General features: G+C 48.6%; 2 protein-coding genes across 3 annotated transcripts in view; one reads left to right on the forward strand and one right to left on the reverse strand.

Annotated features, from left to right (window-relative positions):
- Positions 1-6,649, forward strand: part of LOC105510137 (ankyrin repeat and KH domain-containing protein 1) — a 75,183-nt gene extending 68,534 nt beyond the window's left edge. Inside the window, exons 23-24 of the mRNA XM_011939769.1 lie at positions 5,988-6,158; positions 6,308-6,649. Coding sequence (XP_011795159.1) covers positions 5,988-6,158; positions 6,308-6,311 — 175 coding nt within the window. The 3' untranslated portion in view covers positions 6,312-6,649. The remainder of the gene's footprint in view (positions 1-5,987; positions 6,159-6,307) is intronic.
- A 992-nt stretch (positions 6,650-7,641) lies between these two features.
- The window catches only part of SRA1 (steroid receptor RNA activator 1), a 7,440-nt gene continuing 4,801 nt past the window's right edge, over positions 7,642-10,280 (reverse strand). The window contains exons 3-5 of one of the 2 annotated variants that reach the window (XM_011939646.1): positions 8,968-9,170; positions 8,059-8,167; positions 7,642-7,908 (exon numbers count right to left, since the gene is read on the reverse strand). In XM_011939646.1, the coding sequence (XP_011795036.1) occupies positions 7,700-7,908; positions 8,059-8,167; positions 8,968-9,170 (521 nt within the window). In that variant the 3' untranslated portion in view covers positions 7,642-7,699. The remainder of the gene's footprint in view (positions 7,909-8,058; positions 8,168-8,967; positions 9,171-10,280) is intronic. The other variant, XR_001001518.1, reaches the window with a different exon arrangement.

A 10,280-nucleotide genomic window follows, 5' to 3' on the forward strand; every position in this document is an offset into this window, starting at 1 on the left:
AGATCACCTGAGGTCAGGAGTTCGAGACCAGCCTGGCCAACATGGTGAAACCCCATCTCTACTAAAAATACAAAAATTGGCTGAGCGTGGTGGTATGCGCCTGTAATCCCAGCTACTCGAGAGGCTGAGGCAGGAGAATCACTTGAACCCAGGAGGCGGAGGTTGCAGTGAGCCGAGATCGCACCATCGCACTCCAGCCTGGGTGATAAGAGTGAGACTTCATCTAAAGAAAAAAAAAACAAAACGAAAAGCCCTTTGACCACATTGTAAATTCAAGAAAAGGCAAGCAAGCCTGTAGGAAAACAGCTTCTGAGTGAACATCTTGTTCTCTGACTAACAAGAAGCATTTCTACCAAGACATACAACTGGTTATGATGTCTTCCCAGTGGACCCTGCCCCCTATAGTGAGGGGCTCTGGTAATGCTGCATTTTCCATTTATCCTCAGTGATTTGTCATTTGCAAACAGGCAGGTTTATATGCTTCCATCCTCTCCTTTAGGCAATGGGTGAGAGAAAGGTGGTTTTAAGTATCAAAAACTTAAGTGTGTTAAGACCACCTCCAATAAAAGGCATGACCCTGGGCTTCAACACCTAATTTGGAAAAGAAGAGCATGAATCAAATGCTTAAATGTGAATCCAGAGTAATTTGCCTGATAACAGAGGCCTGGTATTTCCTTATAGGTTTAATCAGATATCTGGGGGTGGGGCCTGGGCATAGGTATTTTTAAACACTTCCATATTCTAATAGGTAATTAGTTGTTTTTTATTTTTTAATGAGATGGAGTCTCACTCTGTTGCTTAGGCTGGAGTGCACTGATGCCATCTTGCCTCACTGCAACCTCCACCTCCTGAGTTCAAGCAATTCTCCTGCCTCAGCCTCCCAAGTAGCTGGGATTACAGGCGCACACCACCACTTGGCTAATTTTTGTATTTTTAGTAGAGATGGGGTTTCTTCATGTTTGCCATGCTGGTCTTGAACTCCTGACCTCAAGTGATTCGCCTCCCTCAGCCTCCCAGAGTGCTGGGATTACAGGCATGAACCACCTTGCCCAGCCAGTAATTAGTATTGACCTCTGATTTAAATTCTTGTTTCTTCATCCAGATTGCATGGATGATGAATCTGGCTTTCTCTCTAAAGCCAGCTATGTATTCCCCAGCCCTTATAGCACACAGTGACTCCAGAAGAGTTACCTGCAAGCAGTAGTAATTATAGTAGTAGTAACTGCAGCTATTATTGTGTGGTAGAGATTAATAGAAGGAAGACGTCACTTCCACAATGACCGTTCTTGAAAATCTTTGATACGTTTCTCAAAAGATGAGTCCCTATTTCTGACTCATCTTTCTCAGTCTTTTTTGGTGAATTCTTTTTCTCTACTACCTTTTGAATAAATAAATGTTGACGTGCCCAGGTTTCTATACTGTATCTTCTCCCCAGATGATCTCATCCCACATTTATTTAGTTATAAATGGAGACAGGGTCTTGCTGTATTGCCCAGGTCTTGAACTCCTGGGCTCAAGCAGTCCTCCCACCTCAGCCTCCCAAAATGGTGGAATTAACAGGTGTGAGCCACCGATCCTAGCCCATCCCCACACTCTTGAATTTCACACCACCCAAATTTGAGCCACTAACTCAGAGTTCTCCCAATGGCTTCAGTATATCTAGCTTCCTACTGTGCTCCATCTGGACACATATTATTCATTCTCATACAAGATATGCTGCTCTTCTTGTTTTCCCTATCATATTAGTTGGTGCTACTAGCCACCAAGACTTTCGAGCCAAAAGACTGAAAATTATCCTAGTTTACACTTTCTCTCACCCCACTCTTAATCAGTCACTTTATTCTTCTTCTGTGTATCTGAACCTCATCCACTTCTCTCCATCCTCACAGCCACCACCCGTTTGCCCACCTAGTTTCACTAGGCTGGACTCTCCACCCTCAAATCTCACCATCCTCCACGCTATTCTCGCATTCCCCCTGTCACTTTCTCACCTTGTATAAAAGGTGAGTTATCATAAATGATTCACTGCAATCTGTTCCCAAGCTTTACCCTCCAGCACTGCTAAGACACTTCATTTTGGCATGCACCATTTTGTAAGACACCCAAAATCCTTTTCGGGACAATAAAATATGCAAACCCTTGCTACCTGAAGTGTGTTTCTGAGGCCCTGAAGCATTTGCATTACTGTATTAAAAATTCACAATTGCAGCCAGGCCTGGTGGCTCATGCCTGTAACTCTAGCACTTTGGGAGGCCAAGGCAGGCAGATCACTGGAGATCAGGAGTTCGAGACCAGCTTGGCTAACATAGTGAAACCCGATCTCTACTAAAAATACAAAAAATTAGCCAAGTGTGGTGGTGGGTGCCTGTAATTCCAGCTACTTGGGAGGCTGAGGCAGGAGAATTGCTTGAAGCCAGGAGGCAGAGGTTGCAGTGAGCCGAGATCATGGCACTGCACTCTAGCTTGGGTGACAGAGCAAGACTCCATCTTAAAAAGAAAAAAGTCAGCCAGGTGTGGTGGCTCACACCTGTAATCCTAGCACTTTGGGAGGCCGAGGCAGGCAGATCACCTGAGGTCGGGAGTTCAAGACCAGCCTGACCAACATGGAGAACCCCTGTCTCTACTAAAAATACAAAATTAGCTGGGTGTGGTGGTGCATACCTATAATCCCAGCTACTCTGGAGGCTGAGGCAGGAGAATCACTTAAACCTGGGAAGCGGAGGTTGCGGTGAGCCAAGATCATGCCATTACACTCCAGCCTGGGCGACAATAGTGAAACTCCATCTCAAAAAAAAAAAAAAAAAAAATCCACAATTGGCTGGGCTCAGTGGCTCATGCCTGTAATCTCAACACTTTGGGAGGCCAAGGTGGGAGCATCACTTGAGCCCACGAGTTTGAGACCAGCCTGGGCAACATAGTGCAACCCCGCCTTTACAAAATATTTAAAAATTAGCCAGGTACAGTGGCATACACCTGTGGTCCCAGATATTCAGGACACTGAAGTGGGAGGGTCACCTGAGCCCAGGAGGTTGAGACTGCAGTGAGCCATGATTGTACCACTACACTCCAGCTTGGGTGACAGTGAGACCCTGTTTCAAAAGAAACAATCCAAAATCTCACCCCAGACCAATACTGTGTCAGAATTCTCATTTTAACAATATCTCCAGATGATTTATATGCACATTAAAGTTTGAGAAGCTGGCCAGATGTGGTGGCTCACACTTATAATACCAGCACTTTGGGAGGCCGAGGCAGGTAGGTTACTTGAGCTCAGGAGTTTGAGACCAGCCTGGGCAACATGGTGAAACCTTGTCTCTACAAAAAATACCAAAATTAGCCCACTGTGGTGGCAGGCACCTGTGGTCCCAGCTACTCAGGAGGCTGAGGTGGGATGATGCCCTGAGCCCAGGAGGCAGAGTTTGCAGTGAGCTGAGATTACACCACTGCATTCCAGCCTGGGCAGCAGAGCAAAACCCTATCTCAGAAAATAAACAGTTTGAGAAGCAATATTTTTTTAAATGAGTGAAGAAATCAGACCTAAGGAGAAATCTGATGAAACCAGAGCTGAGGGAATATTGATAAATGGATACAGTCAGGTGGTCTATACTTAATTTTTGGTGAGGGGAAGGGACAGTGGAGGCAGTACTGATTTTGAGGAAGCCAGAGGACAGCTGGATGAATTCAAGATTTCCAGTGTATATACATCTTCACCAATCCCACCAACTCGCTCCAGCCTGTCTTATCACTATGTCTACATAAAAAAAACTTACCTCCAAGGTCAAACTCTCTGACCTTTCTTTCCTGCTGACTAAAGACCAAGCCCTCCTCACTAGCCCCCTGCCCTTCCTTAGTTAACTGGTAGAGAGATCAAAGGGCAGGCCTCCTGACTGGTCCAGGTACCACTTCTTCCTTTTATTAGCCCAGGTACCACTTCTTCAGAAAGACGACCAGCCCTCCCTGACCTTCCCTTTCCTGTTGTGCTCGAGGCCATCAAGGCATGTTCACTCCGTACTGTTTTTGTTTTGAGACAGGGTCTGGCTCTGTCACACAGGCTGGAGTGCAGTGACACGATCTCCGCTCACTGCAACCTCCGCCCCCTGGGTTCAACCCATCCTTCCACCTCAGCTTCCCAAGTAGCTGGGTCCACAGGTGTATGCTGCCACACCCGGCTAACTTTTGTATTTTTAGTAGAGACTAGGTTTCACCATGTTGCCCAGACTGGTCTCAGACTCCTGGGCTCAAGCAATCCACCCACCTTAGCCTCCCAAAGTGCTGGGATTACAGGCATGAGCACCTGGCCTTATACTGTTACTGTTTATGGGAGGCAGTACACTGCTGGGTTTAAGGGCACAGTCCTGGAGTCAGATGCAGTCAGATTTGAATCCCAGCTTCCCTTCCTGCAAGATGTGTGATTTTGGCTAATCATAGTGCTTTACTATGCAAAAGTTGGCGAGGAATGGATGAACTAGTACAGGATAAAAATGCTTGCCCTACTTCACCTGCCCCCAGCTCCCAGCTATGAACAGTAAATAGCTGAGCTGCTACAGCACTCAGAGGCAGGTTGGCCAGCTCTGGGCCAGCAGGAACTGGAAGCCGGTGCAGGGCCTGGGACTTTGGATGCATTTCCAGCTTTCTCTGAACCGGGCAGGTTTCCTAACAGATAGGGCGGGACTGTCAGGTTGAGTGACAGCCGGTGGCCCGCCCTGGGCGTGATGTTGTTCTAGTGTTACCAGCAGCTGCACGTGGTCGGTTGAGTCCGCCTCAGACTCAGAGCTGCGCCCCTTGACCTCAACGCCAGGCGGTTACTTTGCTGCCCCTCCCGCTCGCTATGTCAACGTCCACTAGCTGCCCGATTCCCTGGGGCCGGGACCAGCTGCCCGACTGCTACAGCACCACGCCGGGGGGCACGCTATACGCCACTACCCCAGGAGGTCAGCGGGCTGGGCAGGGGTCCACAGGCTGTGGACATATTAGCGTGTGCTTGTTGTTGCGGGTCGGGGGTAGGGGAAGGACAGGCCTAGGACTTGTCTGCAGGCCCCTCTACAGGTAGCTTTGGGGGAGAATGGAGCAGAAGCTCAGTTCCCAAAAACTTCTAAGTGATGCAACGAGGCCATGAGCCTAGCTTCCGTGTGTTTGGGCTGTAATCCTTCATTGTGGTCTGGGTTCTTGGCACCTTACACGTGCTCCTTACCCCTCTTGACTTTGCTTCCTAGGAATAGGGGCCAGGGCCCCCTACTGAGCGTGACCTCAGCCGGAAACACCGGGTCTTGAGAAGTGGAATGGCTAGAACAGTTGGGGTAGTTGCTCCATTTATGTGTTGCTGGCTGGCGTCTGTTTGGTTGGGCGAGCAGCCTGGGATCACGAGCTGCTGGGCTCCCGACCCAGGGATTCCTGCCATGCGGAAGTGGAGGGGAGGAACAGGGCAGGGCCCTTTGAGGACATTATGCGGCCAAGTTCCTCTGAGCTAGTATGAACCTTATAGGACCTGGGAGGGGTCAGGATTAGAACAGTACTGTTTCTCCTCCCGGCAGGAGATAGCCCAGGTGACAGCACTGAGTGGAACCCTTCACAACTAGTTCATTTCTTGAATCACCTGAGGCTATTAGTCTAGGTCTCACTTTCACTGGTGAGACCAAAGCAAGGAGGTTTCAGAGTGGCAGAGGAGCAGCATGAAGTACCTGAACTCCAAGTTTGGTGTTCCTCTTAGAGCCAAGATCTGAAGCTCCCCCAAACATGAAGCCCCTGCCTATACCAGCTGGGATGCCCCACTTGCTTTATACCCACATCTTGGTTAGGTCTGGAAGATTTTAAGCACTATGAAAGCTTGTCTGCTGAGAACCTAGCTGGGCTTCAGAGCAGATGTCCTTGATACACAGGGAAATTCAACACCACCCTCACGTCCAGGCCCCAAAAGGCCTGAGTCTGGGACCCCAGTCACCTCTGTACCCAAGCTCCTGACTCTTACCTCAGTCCCAACCCCTTGACAGGCACCAGGATCATCTACGACCGAAAGTTCCTGCTGGAGTGCAAGAACTCACCCATTGCCCGGACACCCCCCTGCTGCCTCCCTCAGATTCCCGGGGTCACAACTCCTCCAACAGCCCCACTCTCCAAGCTGGAGGAGCTGAAGGAGCAGGAGACAGAGGAAGAGATACCCGGTAAGGAAAGCAGGAATTAAGAATTGTCCCAGCCGTTGAGTTCAAATGCCACTGTGACACTGTGTGGGGGTTCAATTCCAAGAGGGGTTTCTGCACTGCCTGCAGATCCTCAGACCAGCAACCTGTCCTCCTGCCTTTTCTCTCTCCAGATGATGCTCAATTTGAAATGGACTCTAATCCAGTGCAGATGACCCAGCATGTGGAGTTACAGAGGGATCCCTCATGCCACTGCTGCCACCACCTCTTCCTGAGGCATCCAGAGGCCAGCTGGCCTCATCTAATCTGGAAGGGAGTGACTTGTTAGTTCCAGGCCTCCTTTAGTTCTGAGGCAGCTAGACCAGGGATAGGAGTGGGCAACTTGCCAAGCCCTTAACTCTACTTCCTCTTTGGTCTGTGGTGGTACTCCTAACCCTAAACCCTCTATGCTCAGGGGCTGGAACTGGGGAATGGAGTAAGTCACCTTCTGGCTGCTTAGTAAACACTCAAAGAAATGCCTTGACTCCAGTGTTCTCAATGCTTATTTTCTCATCTCAGCCACACAGCTGAGGGCCCCGGCAGGCCTGGTTAAGCTCAGAGGCCTCAGATCCATTCCTAGTTCCCACCAGGCCCACTTCCAGCAATAATTAGAACCTGAGGCATACTACAGTGGCAGGTTACATGAGCCTCCAAACCATAAACAGCAATAGCTTGGTCGCTGCCAAGGGCTGTTCCTGTCTTTCCAGGAAGCAGCCTTCCTGGAACCAGGACCCTGCCCAGCAACCCCTCCCCTATCCATGCCAAAGCAGGACTCTTGGAAAACCGGGGCTGTCCCAGCCTGTAGCCATCCCCAGTCTCCCCCCACGCCTTTTCTGCTTACCACCTCTAAGTACCAGTTCCTCTATTCCAACACCAAAAACCTTGTACCCTCCCTTCTCACAGCATGATAATCCACCAAGTACCTCTCTCAAAGGGTTATAGGAGACCTTAGAGTTCACACTGAAACTCAAAATGAGGCAGCAGCTTGTTTGGCATGTCAGTTAAAATCCCAAATCTCAGTAATCTGGTCTTTTTCTCCTTGGATTTATACAGCAAAAACCCCACTCAGTGTGGTTCTAATCTCTGTAACACCTGTATCTCAAGGGTGATACAGTGCAAATAGGACTGTCTTTCTTTTTGTTGAGGGAAAAGTCTTCCCGTTCTATTTGAGTCTGTTCTCATGCTGAAATGAAACCATCCAAACACAGAGCTGCTCCACCCAGCACAGGATGTGCTTTCAGTCTAATTTGGGAAAAAAGGTAGGCAGTAGTCTGACTGTACCCAGCAGATCCCTTCCTGATGAATGGAGAAGGGAGAACAGACGTTTGCAGATGCATAGGGGGCAGGGCAGTTGAGGACACCAGAGGGGACTAGCTTGGCACAGGAAGGGTTCATCTCTCCTACCCAAGGCCCACCACAGAGATGTTTTTATTGAAATGCATGTTACGAGTAACACATGAACTCCCTCTGAGAGAAGGCCTCCAAGGCATAGGAGATGGTGTCTGGTGAGTCTGCGGAACCGAGGATTATGGAGCCTGCTGGAAGCCTGGTATGGTGTGGTTCTCAGCTGTGGCTGCAGATTTCTCTTCATTGGCTGCCTCTTCTGAAAACAGACTCCTCTTTTCTGCAATTAATCTTTTAACTCCTACCATCCACTGACTGACCTCAGTCACATAGTCAACCATGAGTGAGCGGTGGATGTCATCTGCTGCGTCCCACCGATGGCTTGAAAGCTCTGAAGAGAGATGGGGATTGAGCAAGCAGCCTGTGGTACAAGAGCTTCCATGCCTCCCCTCCCAGTCAATCAAAATCTCAGCACTTGCTCCAGCACAGCCAACCACAGCAGGACAAGGGATTTAGGCTATATCAAAGAACCCACCCATACCTTGCACCAGTACAGCCATTCTCTTCTTTACAGGTATTGACAACTTTCCTCCAGCCCACTGTTCCTGCAGCAGTGCCAGGCGTCGGCTGATGTCATCACATACCTGCTTCTAAGAGACAGAAGCCCCCCTCCGATTCAGTGCTGCCAGCCCAATGAGGGGAAGAGAGAGGAGGGCAGCACCACATAAGAAGCACCTGCTTTCTCTGGCCCACACTTTAGAGTTCTGGTTCTTTACCCAAAGATTAGAGGTCCCACTGAGAACCTGATGAATCCTTCCCCTGCTGTTTTCTTCTGACACTGCCTGATGTTTCACTGAAAAGTAGAGGTCATTAAACGGAACTCTCTCATCTTCCCACCACCAGTCCTCCTAACCCACCTCCTCCTATGACTAGAATTTTAAAATTTCAGGGGCTTCTCAGACTCTCAGAAGCTCATCCTGTAGCATTACTTCACAAAAAGAAAACTAAGAGCCAAAGAGGTGAAATTCCCATGCTACTTTCCCTTTAAGACATTCTTCAGATCTCTTTTTCTAAGAACTAAGAAAACACTATAGCTAGAAGAGGTTTCTTTCTCCCTAACTGGGCACAATATAAATTTCCTGAGAATAAAATCAACAGGGTCTACTCTGAATGGCATGCAGGTACAGAAAATCAGGTTGTTTACTAATAGGAGCTGAGTTCAACTCTTGTTCCCACAGCATCTTCTACTGATTGGTCTTCAAAAGTCTGTTGCTCCTGAAATCCTGTGTTCATTTCTCTGGGAAGGCCTTAGCAGATTCTGAAGGAGTCCATAACTCTAAAAGGACTAAGAGCCATTGTCCATTGGGTCAGAGGGTCTATCTCTGGGAGCCATTCCTGCATTTGGATGTAGATGGAAGCCCTCTCTAACCTCTGATGTGCCAGGGCTTACCCTTGTGTGGCCACGGCAGTCTTCCAATGCCTGTTCCAAAGGTCTCAGCACATCCTCCATCAGAGCCTCAGACTCGACTGGGAAACTTGTAGGCTCCATACCAGAGGCAGGAACACTCCCCACAGGTGGGGACCTGGGAGCCTTACTTGAAGGAGGTGGAGGCCCCATTGGGGGAGGCCCAGGAGAAGTCTCTGATGCGGGGACTGAAAAGGTACAGCAGGATCAAGCAACATGGCTTAAATGGGTAAGAAGTTTAACTCTAAATTCACCCCTTCTAAGAAGGGCTACTCTCTGAGATAACTTATTCATTCAAAAATATGCATTTATGAAGTCCCCACTCTATGCAAGACAATATGCTAGGCACTAAAGATTAGAAAAGTAAACCAGGTGGCCGGGTGTGGTGGATACGCCTGTAATCCCAGCACTTTGGGAGGCTGAGGTGGGCAGATCACCTGAGGTCGGGAGTTCAAGACCAGCCTGTCCAACAAGGCGAAACCCCGAGTCTACTAAAAATACAAAAATTAGCCGGGCATGGTGGCGCATGCCTGTAACCCCAGCTACTCAGGAGGCTGAGGCAGGAGAATCGCTTGAACCCAGGAGGCAGAGGTTGCGGTAAGCCAAGATAGTGCCATTGCACTCTGGCCTGGGCAACAAGAGTGAAACTGTCTCAAAAAAAAAAAGAAAAGAAAGGTAAACCAGGCCTGGGCACAGTGGCTCACGCCTGTAATACTAACACTTGGAGAGGCCAAGGTAGGAGGATCACCTGAGCTCGGGAGTTCAAAACCAGCCTGGGCAATATAGTGACACCTCATCTCTACAAAAAAAATATTTAAATTAGTCGAGTGTGGTGGCATACACTTATAGTCCTGGCTACTCAAGAGGAAGTAAACCAGACAGATTAAGTTCCTGACCTCAGAAAGCTTAATTCTAGAGGGAGGGAAAAAACCACAAAATTACTAAATTATGTTACATGCTACCAAGAAATAAAATGGTTTATGCAATAAAGAGAAATGGGAGAACCTATCTAGACTAAGTGTTCAGGAAGGCCTTCTGAGGTACATTTAAGTTTAGCTGAGCTCACTCGCTATGTGACTTTCAGCAAGTTACTTTCAACCAGAGCTTAGGTTCCTCTTCCATAAAATGGGGATGTATATAATGCCACTTATTTCACAAGGTTGCAGTGAAGATTAGGAATATAGGTACAGGCTGAGTGTGGTGACACATGCCTCCAATCCCAGCACACTGGGAGGCTGAGACAGGAAGATAGCTTGAGCCCAGGAGTTTGAGAGCAGCCTAAGCAGCATAGTAAGACC

This window comes from Colobus angolensis, unplaced genomic scaffold (genome assembly GCF_000951035.1).
Source record: "Colobus angolensis palliatus isolate OR3802 unplaced genomic scaffold, Cang.pa_1.0 Scaffold183, whole genome shotgun sequence".
NCBI lineage: Eukaryota > Metazoa > Chordata > Mammalia > Primates > Cercopithecidae > Colobus > Colobus angolensis.